The sequence below is a fragment of the Camelus bactrianus genome, chromosome 4 (assembly GCF_048773025.1).
Source record: "Camelus bactrianus isolate YW-2024 breed Bactrian camel chromosome 4, ASM4877302v1, whole genome shotgun sequence".
Classification (NCBI taxonomy): Eukaryota; Metazoa; Chordata; class Mammalia; order Artiodactyla; family Camelidae; genus Camelus; species Camelus bactrianus.
This window is the reverse complement of record NC_133542.1, coordinates 13,812,386-13,839,730: the sequence shown is the minus strand read 5'-3', so window position 1 is coordinate 13,839,730 and position 27,345 is coordinate 13,812,386. Positions and strand designations below refer to the sequence as shown.

The window sequence follows — 27,345 nt, the reverse complement described above, 5'->3', positions numbered from 1 at the left end:
TTTTGTATAAACTTGGTGTGGTCTAGGCCTTTGTAAACATGACAGGAAACATCAAGTACTGAAAAGGAAAGTATTTTTATATTTATATATTTGAGTTTATAAAAATTGCATACACATTTAAAAAGTTCAAAGAAAAATGACACCCTGGTAAAAAATATTTATAGCATGCATATCATACAAAGAGTTCATAATCTTAATTAAAATGAGAAAGGATAGTTTACTCATATGTGAGGGTTCTTTCTTTATTAAGACTATAAACCCTATGTCCAATCAGAATTCCTTGAGATTTCTTTTGGGGTATGGAAAGGAATATCATTACAAAACTATTCAAAAATTCACCTAGAACAATACAAAAGCATAAATAAGAAAAGTACAATATTCTAATGTAAAAATATACTATAAATAATAAGTAAAACAATGTTCTGGTTGCCTCAGCAGCCTAGAAACAAACTAGTAAATGTTAAGAGCTTAATGCAAGATAAATCAGTGAATCAGTAAGAGGAATATACCACATTAGAAAAAATTGGTAGATTTTATAAATTGATAGTGCTAAGCAGAAAAATATCCTGTAAGGATATTTATTTCATTCTTATTGTAATTATAGAAGTGAAAATTTGAAAATAGCCTAAATGACCTTACAACCCGGTAAATCTTAAATAAATTATGTTATGTCTATCCTTGATAGATAGTCATTAAAAATTATTTTCAAAAAATATTTGAGTAAATAATTTATCTTTATAGTACAATGTTAAATGTGAAAAGCAGTATGGTATCAATTTAACATAAAGATGTACATTTATATGTACATAGAAATGAATACACCAAAATCCTCATAATATTTTCTCTGATGATCAGAACAGATGGATTTGCCTACCTCGTAAGGTACAGATGAGGTACTCAAGCTCAAACAGTAGACTAATTACAGACTAGAGATAGTACTGGGTCCTGTGTTTAATTCATAAGGACAGCAATTTTTGGAGGGAATAGTTTTAAGTTAAGTTTTCTTAAAGTTCTCAGATTTTTCTAGAGTTTTAGGTAGTATTATCAACATCATCATCAACTTATACTGAAGTTGATTTTTCTAAAGTTTTTATATATGTATGTTACTGAGCTAGGGTATCTTATTGTTATTCTAGTAAGAATTTATACTTAATTAAATATTTATAAAAGGAATCTGAAATTTATTGGCCACCTACTCTGCTGGGTGCTTTAACTATTTAATGTTTGCAGTTTTTAAAATAATAATACTTGTTTGAAAACATACAAAGAAAAAAATGTCAGAGTTCCCTCCTTCTACCCCAGGTATAACCATTGTCTAAGATGTGACATGTATCCTTCTAGACTTTTTTCTGTCCATTTATAAACACTAACACATACATATGTAATGGTATAGTTTTAGTATTTTTCAAATTGAAGATAATGCTATTCATATAGATTCTTACCTATCTTATCCTTTTTTTTCAATAATGTAAAAATATTTCTGTGTGAATACATAAACTTATACTTCATTCTTTTTAATTTGTGCAGTTTTAATTTGTACCTCTCTATACTTTGATTTGATAAATGTTTTTTAAAAAGTAGCATAGTTATTTAAGTAGTCATAAGCATAATGCTTGCATGGAGCCAAAGAGGAAATTATTCAGAAGGTTTACCCAAGGAGAGATTCAGGGTAACCCTGATCATTTCACTTACATTTATAGTTGACAGTATTCCTGTATACAAGGTATTCTCTGGAATGTGTTAGTGTTGCTGGCCCCCATACTTAAATTAATTACCAAGTTCTTCTCAGAGTCATTTAAGAACTATGTTAGCTGATAGGATTAGAGACTACCAGCTAACAGAATTAAAAACAATCAAAATCAATGAGAATGGTTGTGTATCTAACCCCTATCTAAAATTTCTGCTACATATTTAAATCTACTTCTTTACTGTTTGGTTGACAGTGGGGAAAGGAAGATGAACAAAAGAAAGATATCTTGGAACAGTTTTAGGTTATCTTTTATACCTTCCCATGCCTGTACATACTATATGAACAGACAAGAAGGGAGTTTTTTGACCTTTCCTCAGGGTATATAATATTATATTGGATTTTGCAGACCTAAAGTAGAGAATCATGTAGAGTGATAATATGAATGCTTGCTGAATGGTGTAAACTCTTTAGTAGTTATATGGCTATCTTGTGATGTAATTATATCTTTTTTTTTTCAAAATGAAAATTTCTTTTTTTTTTATTTTAATGGTAATATATACTTAATATAATAATGTTGAAAATATGAAATTATATAAAGTACAAAATAAAAGTGAACTATAATATATAGGGGTAAACATTGTTACTATTTTTTTATGTGATCCTCTAGACTTTACTTTACAAAAACAGAATTATAACCATTTTCTATGGTTAAATAAGGACAAATTTGTGGACATTTGACTCCTTTCCAGTTTGGGGATATTATAAATAATGTCTACACATAGAATTTAAAATTTTAAAGAAGTGTATTACCCAATATTCACATAATTTTAAATGTTAATTTTGTTAAATAAAATTTCAGACATTCAAAAGTGTAAGGAAAATTTTACAAATTATATAGAATCTTTATCTTTAAAAATATCCTCTTTGCAGTTTTGACAATTTTAGAGGCACTGTTTTTCTAGTTTAATAAAACTGTAATTTTGTTTGTCATTTAGATGCCACCTGGAACAGCAAGACCAGGTTCTCGTGGTGGTCCCATAGGAACAGGAGTTCTGTCTTCTCAAATCAAAGTTGCCGATCGTCCTGTAACACAGCAAGGTTTGAGTGGAATGAAAACTGGGATGAAAGGTACCTATTTTAAGAAGATGAATATATTTTGTATAAGAATTATTACAGTACCATATTATTAAGTCAGAATTTTAGAGTGAAAGAGGCTGTTTTACTCAATTCTTATTCCTTGATTCACAAAATTGTTGTAAGGGTTAAAATAAGAGAATGAATGTGAAAGTTCATTGTGAACTAGGGAGTTATATACATATGTGAGCTATTTTAATCTTCATTTTCCTGAACATGAAACTTTGCTATAACTTGAAGAAGTGTGAAATAATTTGAAGAAAAGCTCAGGAATGAAAATTAGGTTTCTATTACTTCCTAGAAATATTCTGAATTTTTTTTTGTTTGTTTCCATGTCAAAATGACACTAGTAAGGTATTTTTATATTTATGAGAAGCGAGTCAAGAGGTGTTACTTTTGGTAATAATTAATACTCCATTTTAATGCTTTAAGTAAGGAAGTGAGCCTGACACGTAGATTATACTGCATCTCTCATTATGCCTCTCTGTATGTGTTTAGAAAGGGATAATAATAACTCTGTATGTTATGATTCAAGAAGTTGGCCTATAACATACAAATAAATCAACGCATGATGAATGAACTATTTTATAATGAATTTGTAGTTTTCTGTATTTGTGCAAATGACTTATCAGGGATAAAGATACTCTAAGGGTACAAAATTAATTAGAAGATGTTTATAAAGTTTATATGTTTAATATTACTTATTTAAAAACATTAAGTATAGAAACATACTGTAATTCTATAGAGAATTCACCAAATTTTATTACTGTATTACTGTGTTAATTTCTCCTTCAAAATAAAACCAGTATTATTTAAGATAGACATTGTCTAGCAATATATTTCAAGGCCTTATGTGAGAGAGTTCTGATTGTTACCACCACGCACCACTGCTGTGACTTTTGTTCTTGCCTGGTCCAGTGCATTTCCCATCCTAGTAAGACATTCTCTCCCTCTTCTCAGCATAGACCTCAGTCAGTCCTCTCTAGCGTTTTCTCTCATGCCTTGCAGGGCATTGCACCTCTTCAAAGTTTGGTACACAACCTAGAAATATTTTTTTGGTTCTACTGAAATGTAAGATCATGTTTCTAAAAAAGTTTCTGAAAAAAATTATGAAAAATCAAAATCTCCTGCATACATTGAGAAATTCATAGTCTAAATCTGCACTGTCCATTATGACAGCCAACAGCTACATGTAGCTATGTAAATTTAAATTAATTAAAGTTGGGTAAAATAAAAATTCACTTCCCAGTAGCACCAGCCACTTTTCAAGTGTTCAGTATTCTGTGGCTACTTTACTGGACAGTGCTGATATAGGTTATTTCCATTGTTGAAGGAAATTCTCTTGGCCTGCCCTGTTCTAGACTCCCTTAGGCCCAGTTTCTATTCATTCGACCTGATCCGCGGAGTCCACTGTCTTAACAGCCCCACCCCTAGTCCCGTCTTTGTGGTCTTAAATCAAGCTTCCATTGTGTCATGATACTAAGATACTAGTTCTCTTTTCCATTTAAGCTTCTTGATTTTCAGATTTACTGAGGCATTTTTGAGGACTATGAGAGAATTGTATAGTGTAATTTTGGTTGTCTTTTGGATTTGCTATTTTGATACCATTTTCAAAATGAACACTAATGCTTAAAAAAATTTTTTTAGGTCCCCAGAGGCAAATTTTAGACAAATCTTATTATCTTGGGCTTCTTCGGTATGTTACTTTTTTTCCTATGCATGATCATGAAGTTTTAACTATGGTACTTTTTAAGATAATTAGGTATCTATTTATTTTTAAGAATTATTTTGTATTCTAACATAGTTCTTGGTTAATTTGGCTATAAATAGATGTCATCACCAAATAGATGAGATAATACAGTTAGGCTGACATTTTAAATCTTATGTATTTGAATGTATATGAGCTATATATTTCAAGTTCACTATTTTTCATCTAAAGATAAGAATAATCTTTTATACTTCTTTCACTAATTATTCCAAAATATATTATTCATATATCTATTAAGAAAGGGAAAAATATATATACTTATTTATAATATATTAATTAGTACAGAGTTTCACATAATGTATATTTGGTCAGTTGCTGTAAGTATGGCCTAATTTTAAGTAATTCATAAGCTTTGTCATTTATCTCTAAGTATGCACGTCTAAATTAAGAACTTTTTTCTCTTTCTCTACTTAACTTTTTCTCTGCTCAGATGTCCTACTATCCTATCTCCATTTTCCATTTTACTTCATTTTTTGTTGGCTCGTCATCTATATCTTCTTTCTCTCTTACTTGCATTCTATTTAATGCATTCTTCTGTCATGTCCTGAAGGCTCTGTTTTCTTTATTGGTCCTTCTTAACTTTTGTTGCTCAACTACCTGAAACATTTTGATTCTTAGACTCCTAGAAGGCAATAGGAGGATAGGTTTTCCCCATCTTTCCTCAAAACTAACATCAATAGGAAAGATAGGGAGGCCATCAGTTGGATAGCATCTTTTGCTATCCAGCCACTTTTTAATCAAAAAAAGGAAAGGAAATAAGCTATTTCTCATTACTGAATTACCTCTCTTCTCTAGGATTTGTCCTTCTGTATTAAAAAGTTTTACCTATTTGTGTAATTGACTCTAGAGTAGTAGTTCTCAACTGACAGTGATTTTTGCCACCCAAGGAACATTTAGCAACTTTTAGACAAATTTTTGGTTGTCATAACTGGGATTGGGAGGATGTGCTGCTGGCATCCAGACCAGGGATGCTGTTAAATATCCTGCAGTGCACAGGATACTCCCCCACCCCCCTCCAAAGGATTATTTATTCAAAGACCTAAAATGTCAATAGTGCTGCTTTTGAGAAACCCTGTCCTAGAGGATAGCAAGAGCTGTTAGTGTGACAATTAGGCGTCTACTTCTGTCTGAGGATTGTACCAATTTGACCAGATTTTCATTCTGATACTGTTCCATCTTTTTTAATGGTTTGAAAACCTGTATCAGTTTATCACTGGGATATAACTCCTTCTTAATCAAATGAGTCACTTAAATTGTTTTTCTTTTTTTGGTGAAATTTCACAAAATCATTTATATCATTGTTGCACATTTATGAAAAGTTTATTTTGTTTGACTAGAAAGACTCTTCCAGAGTGGAAGTATTGCTGACTTTTTAATTTCTTTTCACTTAGAAGTAAAATAAGTGAGCTTACAACAGAAATTAATAAACTTCAGAAAGAAATAGAAATGTACAATCAAGAGAATTCAGTATATTTGTCATATGAAAAGAGGTGAGTAATTTTGCAGTTACAACATGCAAGATTTTTTTATTAGTAACATTTAATGTAATATGTTTCAGGAGTTTAATACTAAATTTATAGTTATACATAATATTCATAACATTCACCTGCCTATTTATGTATTTGTGAATGTATTTATTTTATGTTTACAGAGCTGAAACTTTAGCTGTTGAAATCAAAGAGTTTCAAGGACAACTAGCAGACTACAACATGGTATTTGGTCTTTTCTGAGAGAATTTCCTTTGAATATTTTCATTGCTTTTTGCCACTTTAAAAAAAGTTATTTTAAATACCAAATAATACATGCATACATGCTTATTGAGAAAGATTTAAACCATGGAAAGTGTAGAGATTAAAATATCCTTTTGCATTCTCCCTCATTTCCCTTCCCAGGAATAATTTGTCTTAACAGACTGACATGCATTCTTCCAGTCTTTTTAAAAAAAAAATTTACTTAAAACTACAGAAACACACACCCTTTTTTCCCTAACAATATTAAAACAGTAATTTTTAAAATAGATAAAATTTGTTGGGAACTAGCAATGTCACTGGTTTAAAAATTTTATTTTTCTATGGAGTCTTATCATAAAATTTTAAATATTGAATTACTTAATATGTAGAATACCTTCATCTGATGTTTCATTCAAAATACTGTTTTTGCCTTTTGTCAAAATGAAGTAAGTATCTAACATAAAAATAGTTCCACCAAGGATGCTTCCTAATGTGAACTTCCAGAAGAAATAATCCCCTTGACAGTGTTGATTACTGCCTCAATCTTTGGTGGGATCTTGACCCCATGAAAATGTCTATTGTCAGAATTTTCTTCCTTCCAACTCTGTAGGTGCTTTACTTGCTGAAAACTTTGGACTTACTGAAAACTGTTATCTCACTTCTCCTATTAAAAAGTAGTGTTGCACAAAATAAGAAACATGCTACCATAATGGTTAGGTAAATTATGATATACCTACTTGATATTGTTATATTGTACTCATAAACAATATTTTTCTGATTATAGTATAATTCTCTCAATATTTGTTGGACTATGTAATCCGTAATATTCTGTGCAGTTTTTTTAGTAAATAATATCTGTTCTAAATATGGGGAAACTAGTTTTTTATAAAATATTAAACACTAGATAAAAGTATATAAAAGGGATTTCTAGTTGTACTACAATGCATTAGGTAAGTTACTTAATATAAAAATATTAGTAAGTGTAAAATATGCTATTTGTAGGTTTAAAAAGCTAACATCTGATACAGAGAAAGCACTTAGTTAGCCAGGTATTTAACATATAGTAAGACCTCAATAAATATAGATCTTAGTAGCACTTATTATTTATAACACAAGTGAAAATGTGATGTGTACTAATATATATTACATTAATAAAGCTTAGTCTTTTAGAATCAGCTATATTCAAATAGTTTTCTTTTGGTAGCCTCCCTATTCAACTTCTGTGTCCACAACTTGCTAAATTTCTGTATCTACAAAATGTGGACAATAATGTCTACTTCATAGAGTAATTGTGAAAATTAAGTGAAATAATACATATAACAGGCTCAGAATAGTGTTTGGCACAAGGTAAATAGGTAAATATGTTAACTGTCATTGCTTAACTTTTTGAAGTAGGCTTACTAGTGTTCTGTTTGTGCCTTACCCTGTTGATGTTTTTAAAATTTAAAAAATTTTTTTAATTTGTAGAAGACCAAAAAAATCATTTTACATTTTCATTCATGTAAATTTGTAAATGTGTTAACGCTCCTCCCCTCTGAACAAAAAATAGAGTGAGAGATCTTCTCCCAAATTTTGTCTCCTTTGGGTCTTTCTTCTTTAAGCTCAGACATCTTTTCAGAGCAGGCAAAGCTCTTTGAGATATGATCTGCAGGAAGAATAGTTCATTACTGCTTACTTTTCAACGCTGAAAATGTAGTTTACTGATTGCCCTAATGCATAGTATATGCTTACTTAGGTAACTCAGTATTTGTTTTTGTCTTAGAAGATAAGATACTTGAAAGTATTAATACTTAAATGACTACTCATTATTTGTAAGGTTGAACACCTATGCTATTGATTATAGAGTAAATTTATGAAGACTAATAGAATTTTTTTTACTTTTGTTTTTAGTTGGTGGATAAACTTAATACTAATACTGAAATGGAAGAAGTAGTGAATGATTACAACATGGTAAGAAACTTATAAGTATAAGCAATAGATCTACATAGCCTCCAAAACAAAGCACTTACATCTAGAAATAATTTGATAAAACCTTATGGACCTTAGAGATAGGTATTACTCTGATCCTAAATACTACTGATATAATTGAGTTCCCTTAGTTACTCTTCTAAAATTCTTTTCTGTTGGTTGGCCCTTCCAAGCGCATGCTTTATTGTCTTTCTAGAAGGCTGTGTTTGAACTGGTCTCTCATAAAGCATTAATTAGGGAGTCCCTTCTACATATCCTTATATATAAATTAGTTTGCAGTACTTCTAGTCAAATATTTGTGCAAATGGAACTAAGTACTTAATGGAGAGTTTTATTAGAAAGGGCGAAAATGAATAGTTATGATGCCAGACATAACTGGTAAATGAGAATTGACATTCAGTGTTCTTCAATTATTTGGTAGAAAACAATAAAATGATAGTAGCTAGTTTATTATTTATTATAAATATTGGAAAGAAAATAACATAACTTATACACCTTCTAATTTATACAATCAAAGACTATTCTGTGAAAGTATAGGATTTATAAAATGACTCTTTTTCTAAATTGGGGTTCTAAGAGCATGATCATTTAGTGATATTATTCTTAGCTTTAGAACACAGGAGAATTCCCACTTTACAAACTATATTTTTAATGCCAAATGTAAAGAGTAAAAACTGTGTTTTTTCAGTTATTTGAGATAGGTCCAAATTCTAGGCTGAATATGTACAGGTAAAGTCACCTAGGAGTACTCAGGTAAAATCCTGAATGATTTAAGAATAAAACTTGTGTTGGGTCTAAGTTTAACGTATTACTAATCAGCTATTGAATACCCAATAAATTCTTGAAATTCTGTTTACATAAATTAAGTTTATATTAGATTACTTGACAGATCACCATACAATGAATATTTTTGGTGTGAAATTGTTACAATGCCTTTGAAAAAGACTTTTTTTAAATTTGTGGCTTGTTAAATGAAACAATACTGTATTTTTTTAAAACTTTGCATGTGACGTTAGGATTATTATAATAATCTCTAATCAGTTCATAACCAGAATAACCAGAATAACCTTTAGAGAAATAGCTTAATGGTAATTAAAAAAAAATTTTATCCCCTCTTCCCTCAATGGTAATTTTTTATCAATAACTTTTCTGTTAACTTTTTATTCAGCTTAAAGCTCAAAATGATCGAGAAACACAAAGTATGGATGTTATATTTACTGAAAGACAAGCGTGAGTACAATCCATTTAGAAATCAAACAGATTTATATGTGACCTGTATAAGGTAGTTTAACTTCTGAGTCATTTATTTCTTTACAAATTTTGTTGTTTTTCCCTGTTGCATTTTTTTTACTTAAAAAAGTTGAATATTTGCAATATAGATTTTATTATTTATGAATCTATTATCTTCATTCCGATAAATAAAATTTCTGTGTGTAGGAGTTTAAAATCTAAAATAGATAAGAACATCTTCATCTCTACCATTTGTAATTTTAACCTGAGCTTTTTAACTAATTCAGATTATAAGATTTAAGCCCCAGTCTAATGAAAGATACCTTATTAGTGGGGTATTTACATTACTTCATTACTTGATTATTAATTAATAAATAATTGATACATTAGTAATCCTTATTGTAGATGTAGATTATATGTGCATCTTTATATATAACCTGGTTAGAGACCAAATACCAAGTAACTTTGACTTTGGTAATAAGGTAAATGTGGCAGTGACAGTAATGTCTACAAAGATAATAAGTGGATGTAATGTAGTTATTAGTCCATTTGGGCTGCTATAAACAAAATATCATAGACTGAGTAACTTATACAACAGGAATTTATTGCTCACAATCCTGGAGTCTGGGAAGTCCAAGATCAAGGCACCAGTATAGTCTTGTTATGGTGAAGGCCCTCTTACTGGTTCGTACCCAGCAAATTCTTGCTATATCATCACATGGTGGAAGGCGCTAGAGAACTCTGTGGGATCTCTTTTATAAGGGCACTAATCCCATTCATGAGGACTTTACCCTCATGACCTAAATCACTTCCCAACCTGCTAATACCATTACCTTTGGCAGTTAGGATTTCAACATATGAATTTTGAAGGGACCCAAATATTGAGACAAAAGCAGTAGTTAACATACTTATTCTTAATTGACTTTTTGACCTTAGTTATTGTCTAAGGTAGTGCAAACATAGAAGATGAGCTATTTTGTACATGCACATACCACACACATTTTGTCCCATAAACTTATCAATATTAGTATCCTTGACAGCAAGGGTAATAACCAAAATTATGAAAATTCTGTAACACCAGATATACTGTCATGTTACCTCTGCATGTACAGTAAATATTTGATGAAGAATAGGTTGTTAATATATAAGGACAAAGTATTTGAAAGATAAATGTAATTTTCTGTTGTTTAAAAAACAAAGGAATCTCTTTTCCCCCATCTGTCATTTGATGCTGCTATAAAGTGCTATCTTAAAAATTACGAATATACTGGAAGTCTCTTCCCTTTTACAAAGAAAATTCCATATTCCAATTTTAGACACTCACTTGAAAACTTCCTCTTTGTTGTTGTTGTTGCTCTGGTTTTAAACCATTTAGCAAATATTTATCATTTGCTACATATAAAATACTCTCCTAGGTACCTAAACAATAAGAAATAATAAGCTATAACCCATTGAGGACATTATATAGTTTAGAACATTTAGGTCCTCATTTATTTCATAATTTATCTACAAAGTTATATAATACCCAGATTAGGTTTATAAGTATTACATGTATATGTTTTCTAGATATTTTATCCCAAAAGATAACTCCCAGATTATAAGTTTAAGTATGTCATAGGTTTTTCTGTCTATTTCGTTCATTTGGTTAAGGAAGAAAGTTCTTAAAATACGGTACTTTGTCCTGAAATATCAGGAGTCTTGAAACTTAATATCTGTAGTTTGTAACTAAGGCTGAGTGAAATAGTTTCTCCTGACTCTCTTAAGAGGAAATTTAAATTAAAACTAAGTTATTTTTATGAACTTTACTTGTATATACAGTAGGAGGATAGATTTATTTTGTGTGTTAATCAGATGGCCAACATCTCAAAAACACAAGGATCTATCTTGACTCTATATGTTCAGAAGAAGCAGGAAATGCCATACCTTGAAAAAGCGGGGGTAAAAAACTTCTGTTTTCCTTCTCTTCTCTTTCAGTACCACCATTTGCTGTGGTATGACCATCTGGTTTATTATGAAACACCTATTTTAAGTAAATCGATTATAGTATATAGCCTCAATATGTTACTGTGACAATACTTAGACACCAGGCTTTAATTCAGTTTCACGTGCCAGCTTGAACTAATGAGTCTCTTCTAACTTGAATGTCTACACTAGTTTGGTTTTAGCCAAAATCAGTTATCCTTTAAAAAAAAATGTAATTATAATTTTAAAACCCATTTATTTTTGTGTAGTCAGATATTTATTGAATACCCAATATTTAAATATAAGAGGCTTTTGAATATAAGAGATTAGATGTAGTCTTTACCCATTCATAATTATATTTTATCTTACCAAATATCTCAAATATTAATATTTGCCTCTTAAAGTAGGAAATGATATTTTGGTAAAATGATAGGTTATTTAGAAAAAGATGCTTTGTGTTTTTATAATTATCTCACTCATAATTGAGATTTAAAACTGTAAAGTATAATTTATTTATCAGAAATATTACACATAAAACATTTATATCCTTTATTGAAAACATATGTTCCTATACATACGAGCAAATATACATCTTAAATGAGTCAATTCTATTTCACAGAGTATATTGTCCTAAACAGTTTTTATTTTCCTCAGTAAACATTTGAACTGAATTTACTATTGATATAACCTTAAAAATGACTATTGTTAGAATATAACATACATCTACATTATTTTTAGTCTCTCTTTTCTAAGAAACTACTAGGTACATACACGTTTTAAAAACTTTATGTTATAGAGGAACTTGAACATACACAAAAATAAACTAGTGTATTATACTCCTGTGTACCCATCTCCCAGCTTCATCAGCTTATATGCAACCCTGTTCTATCCACACTGCTAGCCACTGTTCCCTTCCCTGTATTACAATGAAGAAAATACAAAATATTATATTATTCATTCCATAAATATATTTCAGTATTTTAGAAATATTCTTTTCTCTAAAAGGTATAGATAAATACACTTAATTTCCCCACATATGGGAGGTAAAAATAATAGATTTTGTTACAGTTCTTAATGCCACTGTTTGCATTAAGTTGTTAAAATTATGATTGTAGCCAATGATTATAAGGAATTGGCAAATAATTCATTTTAGATTCTTCTATAATAGGCTCAAGGCCAGTGTTCTTTGGACCATTATTGTGCTATGAGCTACTTGTAGGCATATGTCAAAGAAAAGGTTTTGTTTTTAAGAAAGTTTGGAAAATTCTTAAAACTTTGTTCTTGAAGATCAGAGAGTGGTTTAACTTAATAAAGTCTTGGTTAAGTCCTATAGTAAAGAAGCTTGTTTCACTTTGTTTAAATCCAGTATTTCCTACAGTGATTCTGTATTAGTTTGACCATGTTCCTTTTTCCCCCATCCTGTAAATACTTCTAAATGTCTCTCTGGAAATTAATGTTCTAGAAAGTTTGGGAAACATTGCTTTATCTACAGCATCCCAAAGAACTGACCATGGACCAACTGAGGATTCCTCAGCCCTAACACAAACTCATTTGAATAAAAATCTCCCAAAGAGAGGCAGAAATAAGTGTTTTTTTAAAACAAGATTCATAGATAATTCCCACTTTGGAAGCCACCATATTATTCAATTGTGTTGACCATGCATTATGATGACAGTCTTTCTTTGTATCCAGAATCAATGGTAACTTATTAGAGATTGTGCCTGGACATTGTGCCTGTGTTTTAACTTGCTACTAACTTTTCAGAAATTTGTTGTGCCAATTCAAGAAGCATTTAAAAAAATTTAAAAAGCATTTTCCAATTCCATGTATTCATTCTATGAGCATAAAATCAATCTTAGTGTATTGTCAGTTTATACTACCTCTGTTCTTCCCTTTGACTCATGATAGAAATCCAAAATCTTTTTTCTTTATTGATACCAAGCAGTAAAATTTTAATATAATTTAATATGTATTACATCAAATATCTGGCTAATATGAGAATCAGTTCATTTTAATTAATGAACAATTTACTTTAGGCCTTTCCTACTATTATGTATGGTGTCCTGAGTACTACTGAGAACAGTAATGCTAGTATTTTTAACTGCTAGCTACTAAGGAGTGGCAGTTGCTATATTTGGGCCTACTTGTACAATGCCAGTGAGAAGAGCATAATTTTATAATATTTATATGTGTTGCAATTAATATGAAAGTCTTCTAGCTATAGTTCTCAGTATGTCACATATCAAAATCTCCTTGCCTAAACTGTGAGTGAGCTGGTAACAATTTTTAAAGAATCAAACTTTGAAAATTAATTTTCTTCATGTAATTCTTGAGTATCTATATATTTGTCTTCAATAAACCCATCATCATCTATCACAAATGAATGTGGTTGTTCAAATATTACTGTAGTTTCTTCAGGATTTGTATCTGGTATCTGTGAAGGAGAACTTGGATTTCCGGTAAAACCATTTTCATAGGTTTCTGCTTCATGCTCTTCCAGGCGATGATGATTGTAACTTAGCAGAATGTTATACCATACTGGACATTTGATAGCAATAAAAATGAGGAGTGAAGTCATCAGTACGGTAACTACAACACCAACAAGCAAAGCCCAGCTTTTTCCAAGAGATTCATGTTCTTAAATGGAATACCGGGAAAGAGAGGGGGGAGAATTTTGTTAAATTGACAAAAGAAAAAAAAATCATCATTGCATGTCCTAATAACTCCCCGATACTGGTATTAGAAATAAATGTACTTAATAATTTTCTTTAAGCAAAAGTTACTAAAACTGCAATAAATAAAGATATTTCATAGTGTAGTGAAAGAATACCCTTTTTCAAAATAACTACCTGTCTTAGCAGGTATTGTTTATGCATTCACCTAGGAACTACTGATTTATACCTGTTAAGAATTGTAACTTGGGAGAGGGTACAGCTCAAGTGGTAGAGTGCATGCTTAGCAAGCAGGAGATCCTGGATTCAATCCCCAGTACCTCCTCTAAAAATAAATAAATTAAGGAGACCTAATTACCTTCCTTCCCCTACCAAAAAAAAAAAAAAAGAATAAAATAAAAATAAATAAATGAAAAGAATTGTGACTTGATGAGTTAATATCAAAGCTCAGAGAAGTTAACTAATTTGCATAATGGCATTTGACTGATATCTAGCAGAGCCTCGTTTAGAAATCCAATATTTTGTAAATCTTTTGTTGAGCAGAGGAATTGATCTTTTACATTGTTTCTAGAAATTTAAAATGCAAAAAAATGAGAACTATCTTAATTTATTTAGTATACTATCCTCAGCAATATTTATATTGAAAACCAGTACATTACCTGAATTTCTTGTGATGTTGTTGAAAGAGCTATGAAGTGTTGAATTGCTAATGGACTGAAAATGATTATAAAGATCTATAGTTATAAGCGAAGGAAATTTTGAGTAGCATTCAGCCTTGTAAGGTACTGTTTTGATATTGTAGTGCTTCAGGATATCTGGATAGTTACACATGGTGATGTTTTCATTTTCTGGTAAAATAGAAAGAATAAGATTTATTATGGAAAATAAGATTATTAAAGTTAATAAATATTATGGTTAACAGCATTTTATAATTTTTCACCTAAAATTTCTTGACATATCTACCTGTCATCATTGAAGATGAAACTGTTATATTTGCCTAGCAACATGACAAGGGAAAGATGCCCATTTTTGTTTATTAAGTTATTTTATAAATATAGTTTAAGTTCAGTCTGTGCTTATTGTTTAGTTTGTCTGTGCTAGTAAAGATGTTATGAGTAAGATTGTGGTGAACATCTGGAATGTGGTGTGCAGTTTAGAAAGTAGGGTACCTGTTTTCACCTACTCTGACAGGATATGCTGAGAAAAGGAAGTACTTTTTTTTTTAAATAACATTTTTTTTATTGAGTATAGTCATTTTACAATGTTTCAAATTCCAGTGTAGAGCACAATTTTTCAGTTATACATGAACGTATATATATTCATTGTCACATTTTTTTTTTGCTGTGAGCTACCATAAGATCTTGCATATATTTCCCTGTGCTATACAGTATAATCTTGTTTATCTATTCTACATTTTTAAATCCCAGTCTGTCCCTTCCCACCCTCCCTCCCCCTTGGCAACCACAAGTTTGTATTCTATGTCTATGAGTCTGTTTCCGTTTTGTATTTATGTTTTGTTTGAAAAGGAAGTACTTTTAAAAATTAGTCTTATGTACTGAAACTGCAAACTTAGTATATAAAGTAACAGTATAATCTCACATATATAAAACATTTAAATTTTTTTTCCTTTTTTTTCCTGGAGAGGCCAAGGTACAACATCTATTCAATAATTGCTTTCCAGTGTTTTTTTCCTGTTTCCCTTAAGCATCAGTAGTTTCCTTAAGACACGAAATGAGAGACTTTTCTGGGATAGAACAACCAAAAATCAGTCACATTTTGGTTTTGACTAATTTAAATTAATGATTGCTTACCTAGTGTCACATTCGATGTGTTCAACCAGTTTTGCAAACTCAGTAGACTACAAGAGCAGTTCCATGGGTTTTCATATAAAGTTATGAATTCCAGATGAGACAGTAGTGGTACATCAAAATAGCTTATCAAATTGCCTTGCAGACTAAGTAGTATCAGGTTTTTTAGAGGCACAAATATATCAGGATTCAGTTGTAATATTTTGTTTTGGCAGAGATATAGCTGTTTTAGCTTATTTAAGCCCATAAAAGCACCCTGTTGAATTATGTGGATGGAGTTTCTACAAATATTTAAAATTTCTAGATTGGAGAGTTTCCCAAAACTATTATTATGTAAGATGATGACATTGTTCTCAATCAAATAGAGCTCAGTGAGTAAAAAATAAGTCTGTAGAACTGTTGTGTCTGTAACATTCAGAGTAATTTTGTTATAACTGAGATCAAGTATAGTAACATCTTTATTGATATTTGCTGGAATCAAAGCATAATTCTTTGCAGTGAAATTACATTTGACTTCCTAAAAAAAAGAAAATTAGAAATGCATTAATAAGGAAATATATTAACAGAATTTCCCAAAATTTTTTTTTTCTTTTTCTTTTTTTGGGGGGTAAAGGGGGTGGTAATTAAGTTTATTTATTTATTTTTAGAGGAGGTACTGGAGATTGAACCCAGGACCTCTTTGATGCTAAGCATGCACTCTACTGCTTTAGCTATACCCTCCCCCCTCAAATTTTTATATCCAGGCAATTAGACATTGGAAGGAAATACTTTTAGAAAAAAAATCTACTATTTAATCTTGTGGTGATAGTATATGGAAAAGGTAAAGCAAATACTTTTTTTACTGGGATTCAATGCTGATATATAAGGGAATTTTGATATATATAATTAAGCAAGGAGATACCAGTTTGCCATACAAGTATCTTCCAACTGTTATTGCATGATCATTATAGAAAGAAAGAATATTGGTATATTTCCATTTATATATGTGGAAATAAGTGGTAAATAATACTGTTAACTTATTTAGTATTTCAGTTTGCAAGATTGACATTTATAATGAGGATTTTATGTAAAAATATGTAATTTTTAAAAATCGGTAGAGCTAGCATTACTACACCTAGGACTATTAAATAATTAAGAAATAATATTCAATATACAATTCTATAGCGTTAACAGCTCAAAACTTGATGTTTTAAAAGAAAATATTAATCTTGTAACAGAAATTGAGCCATGTATTGAATTTGAAGAGCCAGGTAACAGGAAGAAGTACTTTCATTATATGGCTATAGATCCAAAAAAAAAATTCTTGTTTTGACTGTTTTTGCATTTGAAATATCCCCCAATAGTAATAATAATGTAACAATAATAATTTCCCTCATAAATTTATGTTTTTTTAAAAAGTTTCCTGCATTTTAAAGTGTAGTTTTTGTGTCTTGTAACTAATCTCTGATTTTATAGTGAAATTTTACAGATTTTTCCTTTTATCAACATTTAAAGAACTCAGTTTAAAAGAAAAAAAGAAAACTGCTTTTGTCAAATTAGAGTCTGGTTCAGAGATCACATGTTTTGAATATACACAGCTAACCAAAGAGTTCATTTTGATAGTTTGAATTTTTTTTCCTTTTTTATTGCCTTGGAATATTGTACTAAATTTACAAAAAGTGTACCTTTGAAAATATTTTCACTAGCTTGTTTGTAAAAACTTACTGTTTTAGAAGTCTGGCTTTTGTCTGATAATAATAGGATGAAGAGCGGCCAAAACAAGATCGTGATGCTTGTGGTTTTCATATCACAAACCTGATAGAAAAGAGTATTTATATCTCATTAGGAGACTAGAACTTCAGAGATTTTTGAGGACATTTTGATTTCCTTTTCCCATTAAATCTATTTCTTAAAATATACAAAATGTGAAAGAAGTAAATATCCCTTCACCCTTCCTGCACTCTAAAAAAACTGGAAAGCTCCTGTAGACAATGAAAAACAGTATTTTTCAGGGTGTCTCATTAGTTCCTAGATCTATTGAAAGGAACTTTAAAACAGTTGAAGTTTTAAAATATTTAAATATGTGCACAAAAGAAAATCCAGAAGACTGTATATTTATGTATGTATACTTATTTATATTTATCTTGCTACTTCTTCATTTTTCAATTTTAGGCATCATCTATTGATATTATCCTTTGACTTAATACTTTGGGTGTTGAGAGTCCTCATCTTTCTTTCAGACACTCCCTACCTTCATCACCAACATATGAAATATATACTTACTGTCTTTTCACTCTCCAAACATAGTCACTTGTAATTTTAGATGAATATTCAGTGTTTATACTATTGGGAATATATAAAGCTATCAATGACTGAGCCATGTAGCAGGATTATTACAATGTTGATGCACACTTTTTTTCTCTAATTAATTGTAATTTTTTACGTGCTTCAGGTTTTTTTTTTATGAATTTATAACTCTCCCTAGCAAATCTCTCAATAGTTTATACATATTAGATATTTTAATGTTTCATTTGCTTGAAGAAGTCTCTCTCAGAGCCTGCTGCCGTGCTCTGATCTAGATGAGCTGATCCGTAACCCTTTACCTAGCTGTTGACTTCCACTCTCCTTCCCCCTCATCATAGAGATCCTCATTTGCTCTTGTTACTGGATTCCTATTTTCTAGAATGCCTTGCCTTGGATTACTGCCTTTTTCTGCAGAGCTTTCTGCAGTAACTTCCTGAGAAGGGTCATAGGAGGGAATTTTTTTACACCTTGAAAGAGATTTTGGCTAGAAATAGAATTCCTAAGTAGAAAATAATTTTTCCTCAAAATGTTGATAACATTGTCCCATTATCTTTGGACACCTAGTATAGTTGTCCCTGGGATCTACAGAGTATCGGTTCCAGGAGCTCCCACAGATACCAAATCTGTGGATTGCTCAAGTCCCTTATATAAAATGATGTAATATAATGAATACAGTGGGCCCTTCATATCCATAGGTTTCACATTTGTGGACTCAACCAACCATGATTGTATTACTGTTAAGAACTGTGATGCTATGCCATTCTTATTCTTTATCGTTTTATGTAACTTGCCCCTTCTTAATCCCCAAAGCTTTTTTTTTTAAATATAGTTGCTGTACAATATTATCTAAGTTACAGGTGTTACAGTGATTCACAGTTTTTAAAGGTTATAACCCATTTATAGTTGTTATAAAATATTGGCTGTACTCCCTATGTTGTACAATATAGGCTTTAAATCGATATTCTGAAATTTTAGGATCCTTTGTGAGTCTGTTTTCATGCTTGAAACTGGGTACTTGGTGGGCACTTAAAATCTGAAAACAATGAGAATTTTTTTTGAATTATTTTATTGATGGTATTGATAATTTTCTTCCTCATTAAAAAAAAATCTCACTTCTCTCTCTAGAACCCTTTAATTAGGTGTTGCATCTCCTGGAATGATTATCTAGTTTTTATTTTTACTCTTTTACATTTCATCTCTGTGTATTTTTGCTCTGCTTTCTGGGAGGTATCCTCAACTTTATCTTCAATCTCATCAATTAAAAGCTTTTTTTTTCCTGTAATCTTTTTAATTCTAAGAGCTCTTCGTTCTCTGAAAATTTCTTTTTAATGTACTGTGGTATGAATGTATTCTCTTTTCTTGTTTTTTCTTGCTGTATCTTTTGTTGTTTTCTTTTTCCTTGAATAGCTTTTGTGTCCTTAGGTTGTACGTTTCCAATTTATTTTGATCAGTGTCTTTTATATTGGAGATTTTCTTTTGAACTTTATATATCTTAATATTTGGTTTAGGACTTAAATATAAGAGTGTGAGACAAAAATGCTGATTGGAAACTCTGCATTGGTGTGGGTCTTATTAACTTTAGATCTTACTATAGAGTGAACTTCATGGACTGTTTTCTTGGGGAATCCCTAAGTGTTATCTTTAGTTTGTTTCTCGGGCTGGTTGGATTCCCCAAAGTGACTTCTAATCTACTGCCTGAAAAGATGAGGCCAGGTGGCCAGCATTCTGAGAGCTAAGTTGTGAAAAAAGTGAGTTTATCACAATAATTAGTATATAAGCTTTAACTTAACTCTCTCTGCTTTTGGCATAACATCCCTGCAGTCATTTGTGTCTAGTGCCCAGATTTCATCTGTTTAATTCTTCCCAGGCTGGGGTAGGGTTGGGGAGAGCCTCATTCTTCTGCTTATGCAGAAGAGGAATTTTACCTGACTGAGCAGAGGCAGCAAGAAAGACTTTCAACTTTATTTTAGCCCTTCCTTCTCTACATCCAGAATATGTGGTGCTGCCAATTTCTGAGCCATTTAAGGGATTCTGCAGTGTATATCAGGTGGCTTCTCAGCTTTTCCCACTGCTAGCTTGGCAAAATTGTGCTTTCTCAGTTTCCACTTAACTATTAGCTTTCTAGTTTCTAGATTTTATTGCTATTGCCCCCTCTTCCATTCTCTTAGTCTTTTATCAGTTTATATACTTCATATTACCTTTTATTTTCATTTTAGTAGGTTTTTGGGCAGGAGTCAAAGTTAGTGGGTCCATTCAGTGTGCCATGTTTAACTGAAACTACCATTTGAGTAAATTCTTCTTGCTAAATCCTTATTTAGTCATTTTATTCATGACCTTGATGTTTCTTGTTTTTATCTCTTTTCTTTAAGTCAGCTTTAGAAACTGCTGCAAACAAATCATCTACTTGAAAGGATATAGATATATCCTGTTAACATCCTTAGTAATTTCCTAAAATTTAGCCTTTTTGAGCCTTTTTACAGCATTTGTTGCAATTGGTTGCTTATGATTTTTAAGGAAAATTTATTCCATCAGAGCAAGAAGTAGAAAACTACTCAGTGAGCAAGATTCATTTCAAGTTACTGAAGTCTGTTGCTGCATTAGCAATAAAGAATTTATTGTTATGTCAATACTGTTCTATTCTAGTTAACTTCCTCATTGCCTTCAACTTGATCTTAATGATCTGTTTATGTTTATTCCCTTTCCATGGCTAAAGCAAAATTTTAAGAAAAAGCCACTATTCTCCTAGATTTTACAATTTGGATATAAATCATAGTAGATTCCTTTTTAGAGTCAGAAATGAATTCAAGCTATAACTTATTCTAGACCATTGCCCACAAAAGGGGGATCACCATAGCATATATAAAAGGTGGTTTACCTGTGTTGACAGATCTCTGGGAATAAGTGTACAGCCTCCTCACTGGTTTGTTTCAGTATTTCTCAATGGTGTACTAATGTCTCTGGTAGGATGCTCATGTAGGTAAGGTAATGATAAAAGATAAGTGCCATTTTTTTCGGAAATAAATAGTTCAGGGATGATTAAAGAAAGCAAATAGGCTACAAAGAAAATCAAGTGAACTGAAGAATTGATGTGGAATAGAAGCAGATGGAGAAGGTAATAGAGGTCAGATAGGACTCTGACTTTGTGGAAATGGAGACAGAATTGTCTTGTATTATCTTTATCATCCACTTAATACTAATAATTGTTTTCTACAATATGCTAAAGTGAATAAAATCATAAAAGTTAGAAAAGGAATCTTTTTTTTTCTATTTGATAAATTTTAGAGTTAGAAAATGTATGTACTCAGAGTTTAAGGTAGATTCTCTACAAGGAAGCAGTCAACAAATCTAAAGCATTATTAGGTCTAAAGCTGTGAAAGGTGTTGACTAAGCTGCACGGTCCATATTTGTATGTCTTTTGGGAGGGGAAAGATTGAAAGACAGGATGGATGTTAACCTTCAAAACACTAAAGACAAATTCTTAAGCAGAAACATTTGCTATCATTATTGGCAATCTTGAAGGCATCAGTTTGGCAGAATAACTAGCTGGTAGATTATATAGAAATTGTCCTTGAGTCAATTTACCATATTTAAAAAGCAGATTTAAAAGGAAAGTTATTATTGCCTGTTTCTCCCTTTGGAATTTTTGTCTAAATTTGAAATTTATTTTGAGAAAGTATTTGGGTTTGACTTAAGTATTAAAAAGTAGAGGACAAATGGAATATCGGTTTTTTTAAAAAACTATTTTACAAAGTTAAGTGCCCTTTTACATAGCCTCTAATGTACATTACAAAAAATTTACACAAAAGGAAATGGTAGATATTGAAAAAGAAATAGTGTTCTTTTCAATATAGTTTCAAGTACAAGTTTCTGAGGAGTTTTTAATCATTTATTTTATATGACTATTACATACCATGAAATAAAATGATGTAGCAATTATTTTGGTTTTGTTAAATAAAATATATATATAATATAGTTTTGCCATTAAATATTTTAGATATTTATGCCAGAATTCGGTGTATTTGGAGTTAGGTATTAATAATTCACAATTAACGTCTCTCTTATAATTTTATAGAATTTTTTTTTTTTTACAAATTTAAAAACTTTTATAGTGGAAAGTTTCAAGAAAAAAACCTCTAAGTGGAGAATGGTCGTCTCCCAATTTCAACAGTTCTCACTGATGGCCAGTCTTTTTTCATCTTACAAATCTGTTTTTAAGTTAGTGTCACTTTAAAATGCTCTGTAATTAATGTACTTCAAAATAAAAAGATCTGATAAATTTAATTGGCTTGATGAAACCTTTTTTTTTTTCCAAAAGAAAAATAATTACTTTCTATCACATTGTCACTTTATGTGAGAAAGATTTTTTGACTATGTCCTGAGTTTTTATTTCTAAGGTAGATCTCATGAAAATACAATCATATTTTCTGCTCTTTCATCACTTATTAAAGACAAAGATTTTTGTATAGACCTAACAAGCTTAAATATGATTTTAAAAAGTTCAACAACCACCACCAAGCCTATACATTTATAAGATCTTACCTTTACTTTTTTCTTTTCTCTGAGACTGGTGTGTGAGGAATCTGCTCTTTCTTCTACACCATTAAAAAAAAAAAAGTATGTCATATGACTGCATTTCACTCTGTTTTAACCTTTGTACCCAATGAACAGGTGATAAAAAAAAAAAACAAACTAGACTTCCTTAGCAAAAGATTGACTAGAAGAATAATTTCTTAAAGTTATCTTTGACTTTTTTTTAGTGTAACAAGTAAAGTGGTTTGCTTAACCTTTGTGTTTCTTAATTACTCTTGAAAAATTTAAATATTAACAAATTTACTTTGTGAGTTAAAGTATATAATATTGAGAGTGCATACTTTGAAAGATATATTGCTAACCTGATTTAAATGTTTGTCCTAAAGGTATATTTAGAAACATCCAAGTTGAAAAGATAACCACCAAGTTTTGTATCCCACTGAGTTTCAACTTTTTGTTTACTCATTTTTATGACACCACCATTGGTGTTTTATTGCCAAGTTATAACAGAAGCAGACTGTTTAAAGCATCAAAAGACCCGACCCTTAGCCATTATATAGCGTTCAAAAAATCAGTGACTTTCCTTGTACTGTAACTTCCCCTCTGTAAAATGGAATACTTAACAACATTAGTTCCCATCTACCTATAGTAGATATATCAGGCTAACATGATTTAAGATTCATTGTTGGTAAATAATCATGGAGTTCAGAATGAGTTAGTTCTAAAAGATTAACTCCTCTGGGTTTGAGTATCCTTAATCTGTGAAACAAAGAGATGGAAATAGATCATTTTTTCTGCTTGAAATTTCTATGAGCCCATATACCCATGTACATTGTAACAGCAGCAAACATTTTTTATGCTATAAGTAATTGAAGTTCAACGTGAAGACATCACTTCCTGTTCAAAAATAAAATAAATGGAAATTCCAGGTTGTCTATTTCATTATGTTCATCTTTTATTTGGTTATAATGAGATGTCTGTAGGAAAATTTCTGAGTTTAGATGATTTTATTCTGGTAGTAGGGTACAAGTGTGTAAAGAGTGTGGGGGATATGTAGATCTATGAGGCTTAACTAGTGGTTGTGAAAACTGTAAAAGTTGATATCTATATTTGAAAGAGATTGAATAAAATAATCATTTTGAAACTCTAAGTAGAAACTTAGGATATTGAGACTGAAAATTTATCTTCAAGCAAGCTTTTTATATGTGTCTTGAAGTATTTACATGATAATTACCATCTTACCTCTAATTTTTTCAGAATTTTTTTTTACCCTATTGATAATTGATCTTGCATAGGTAATAAGTGGCACATCACTGGTATTTCTTGTGATTATATGATGAAGATGGTTATTGTTTGTCACTAATTTTACTAGTACTACCTATGTGATTGTACTTGTAGTGTTTGTTATATTTTTAATGAAATGAACTTACTATTTTGCAGTGCTAAAGTATTGTTGATAATTTGTGAAATACCAGTTTTAATTAAAGCAGTAGATAAAAGGGAATTTAAGCAAAACATATTATTAATCTAAAGCTATGAATTTTTTTATTCATAGGAATAGATCTCTATTCCCCAATTCAATCAGAGCTGTCTTACTCTAGATGATTTATGTGGTAAATTTCTGTACAAGATTTCATTTAGTCAAAGAATTCTATAGCTAAAAGATGCTTGAAAACCACTCTTTCAAAATTTAACTGTCTTATTTGTCTTGAGGGTATTAATAACATAGTGTGAATATATCATATATATAAGGCTTTAAAGATTTTCCATGATAATCTTTGTGTTTTCTTATGAAAAAGTAAAGTAGAGAATAAGGAAATAGAAGGATTTGGGGATTGAGGAGAGAAAGATATAAAATAAGTCTGTGTTGATGGGACCACATTTTGTTCAGGGCAAGTAGAATTTTTGTGTACGTCTATAAGGACTTTCAGATCATGAACTATGGTTGAATAACTTTTAACTATCCCATTTAATTGAGACTGAGTAAAGTTAATTGATTTTTCCCCTCAATATAGTAAGAGGAATTTTGCATACTTTTGATTTCAGGAAGGAAAAACAAATTAGAAGTGTAGAAGAAGAAATTGAACAGGAAAAACAAGCAGCAGAGGGCATTATAAAAAATATGTCTCCTGAAAGACAAGTCAAGTACATAGAAATGAAAACCACAAATGAGAAATTGTTGCAGGTAACACTCATTACTACTCTGGGCCAGACATATACCAGTCTTACTACTACAAATATGGTCTGAAGGCAGCATTGGCATCTCGGGAGAACTTGGCTAGACCTACTGATCAGAGTCTTCATTTTAACAAGGTCCCCAGATGATTCATATGGACATTTAAATTTGGGAAGCACTGATCTAGAAAACTTCATTTTCTTATGCTGTGTGATGACCTAGCTTTTACTATACTATTCATTTCTATGCATCGTTCATTTTTGCAGGTGATAAAGATACATGAAACTTTTTTTTTAATGAACTTTTAATGAAAACATTAAAAGGCCTATACATTAGAGCCATATTGATATTTACTTTTTCCTTTTCTTCCTGCCTAATAAACAGCAAGTCTTTTACTTGCTATGTCCTTAGTTTGAACACCCATTGTTCCCTAATTATGGCGTTTAAATTAGCAATTTGGGTGCCCACTGAGGGGTTACTGAGAATCCTCCCAACATTCAGTCATGGTGGTGACTCAGTTTTGCAAGGTGGTACCCTTTCATGCTGAGATGTCTCTTAACCAGTTAACAGAGAATTAGTCCCCATAAATGCCAATAATGAATGTAGTTCTAGCTTCTCAGATAATCCTTCATTGACAATTTAATATAACTTTTTTATTTTAAGCAGGATTTATAAGATATAATAAAACATTGAAGAAAGAGTATTATAGAAAGGCCAAAATACTATCAAAATATAGCTAATATTGCACCGGGGTTTTTGAATGGGTACAGTTGGCCCTTGAACACCTCATGTGTTAGGCATACCTACCCTTGTATAGTCTTTGTATGGTTTATAGTTGGCCCACAGTATCGGTGGTTCCACATTCGCGGATTCAACCAACTACAGATCTAGTAGTATATAGTACGTATTTCATGAAGAAAATCCTCATGTCAGTGGACCCAGGCAGTTCAAACTCAACTGTAAACAGTTCAAGGGTCTTATCCCTAAGAGTGAAGCATGTAAACTGCTATAGGTCTTGGCCTTAAAAGAAATTAGGCAAAAGTTATGAAAAAATGGTTAAAAAATCAAAAATAAAAATTGTAACTAAACAGTGACATCATTAATTTGAAGTCTTTTGATAGTTTGTATTCTCAGAACACAGTGATGTTTTATTGTGGAAAGGTGTGGCTCCCTTTGACAAGCTCAAAGTATTTTTCATGGTAGATCATGCCAGAGTTTTTAGGAATAATTAAATAAATTGGCAAAAATAGAAATAATGAATTAATAAATTCTAGTTAAATCATAAGGTATGGGTTGAAAATGTCTACAGAATTTATTTTGTCACACCCATGTTTGAAATGTTAAACAAACAAATTATTCTTAAAGTAAATTGCGTATGTATTTGCTTTTTTTCCTTCTTAGGAATTAGATACACTTCAACAACAACTAGATTCATTGAATATGAAAAAAGAGAGTTTGGAATCTGTAAGTATAAAATCAAAAGTTCTCATATTAGTCAGCTACAAAAGATAATTCAGCTAAATTTATTAATAGAACTCATTCAGGTAACATGTGTATTTAGCAATTTACTAACAAGAGTGTAATAATTTTTTTTCCCATTCAGGGCCACAAATATCCTAGTTTAGAAAGAAAGTAGATTTAATTATTGACTTCCAACCCCGTACAAAAGGAATCATCTGCCCTACAGAGGCTTACAAAATCTAGTGGTAATTAAAAGGCATATGAACAAGAGACTAAAAACAAATGAAGAGGGGGAAGTCAGTTCATTACTTTAAAGCTGTAAAAGCTTGTATTTGTTTTAATATTTATTTACTTAAAGGGTTTTTAATTCACAAAATAAAACATGTTTGTTATAAAAAAAATTGAGTAAGATGAAAGTAAGAATGTCTCTTTTCTGTCTTTCCAGACCGAACTACTCTTACATTTATTGAATGCTTACTGTGTGTGCTTTTTTGAGCTCTTTACATATGTCACTAGCGTTGTCATTTTGTCTTCACAACAATCTTGTAATACTTTCTTGGTTCTACTTGTTGTGGTAAACCTAAAATGGGATTTACACTTGATATACTGTCTGCAGCTTTTTTTGTTTTGTTTTGTTTTAACCTAACATTCTCTCTTGAATGTCTATTTCACATCACCTCTTAAAATATCTCCCTCATTATTTGAAATTACTGCATTGTATTATATTGTATAACTATAAAGTACAGCCTTGTAGATGACTAGGTTGTTTATAGTTTTTTGGGATTACAAAACAATGCTCTAGTGAAAAACATACATTTTATGAAGTTATTATGAGTATATCTTAAGATAAATTTCTTGCATTGGGTCAAAAGGTACATACTTTTAAAACATTGTGACATTGCGAAATTGTCTTCCAAAAAAAATTGTTCTATT

General features: G+C 30.7%; 2 protein-coding genes across 9 annotated transcripts in view; one reads left to right on the top strand and one right to left on the bottom strand.

Annotated features, from left to right (window-relative positions):
- The window catches only part of IFT74 (intraflagellar transport 74), a 65,988-nt gene that overhangs the window by 5,722 nt on the left and 32,921 nt on the right, over nt 1-27,345 (top strand). For all 7 annotated transcript variants that reach the window (XM_045518757.2, XM_045518756.2, XM_045518759.2 and 4 more), the window contains 8 exons: nt 2,686-2,818; nt 4,472-4,520; nt 5,984-6,082; nt 6,244-6,304; nt 8,213-8,272; nt 9,459-9,520; nt 24,822-24,960; nt 26,353-26,415. In XM_045518757.2, coding sequence (XP_045374713.1) covers nt 2,686-2,818; nt 4,472-4,520; nt 5,984-6,082; nt 6,244-6,304; nt 8,213-8,272; nt 9,459-9,520; nt 24,822-24,960; nt 26,353-26,415 — 666 coding nt within the window. The remainder of the gene's footprint in view (nt 1-2,685; nt 2,819-4,471; nt 4,521-5,983; nt 6,083-6,243; nt 6,305-8,212; nt 8,273-9,458; nt 9,521-24,821; nt 24,961-26,352; nt 26,416-27,345) is intronic.
- Nucleotides 97-22,909, bottom strand: LRRC19 (leucine rich repeat containing 19). 2 transcript variants are annotated; one of them, XM_074361485.1, is made up of 5 exons: nt 22,785-22,909; nt 17,667-17,756; nt 15,966-16,479; nt 14,814-15,002; nt 97-2,773 (listed from the first exon to the last, which is right to left on the bottom strand). In XM_074361485.1, the coding sequence occupies exons 1-5, from the start codon at nt 22,866-22,868 to the stop codon at nt 2,751-2,753; spliced, it is 900 nt and encodes a 299-aa protein (XP_074217586.1). In that variant the 5' UTR covers nt 22,869-22,909; the 3' UTR covers nt 97-2,750. The 2 variants fall into 2 exon arrangements, with proteins under 2 accessions (XP_074217586.1, XP_010956201.3); XM_010957899.3 differs by lacking the exon at nt 97-2,773 and adding an exon at nt 11,965-14,119 and having other exon boundaries at nt 22,785-22,906.

Bases quoted from the DNA above. Each gene is read 5' to 3' on its own strand.
- LRRC19 (XM_010957899.3), bottom strand. From the start codon at position 22,868: ATGACATACTTTTTTTTTTTTAATGGTGTAGAAGAAAGAGCAGATTCC. The intron at 16,480-17,666 runs GTAAGTTTTTAC...TCTTTTTTTTAG, and splicing joins AAAGCCAGACTTCTAAAACA to GAAGTCAAATGTAATTTCAC. The intron at 14,120-14,813 runs GTAATGTACTGG...ATTCCATTTAAG, and splicing joins CAACATCACAAGAAATTCAG to AACATGAATCTCTTGGAAAA.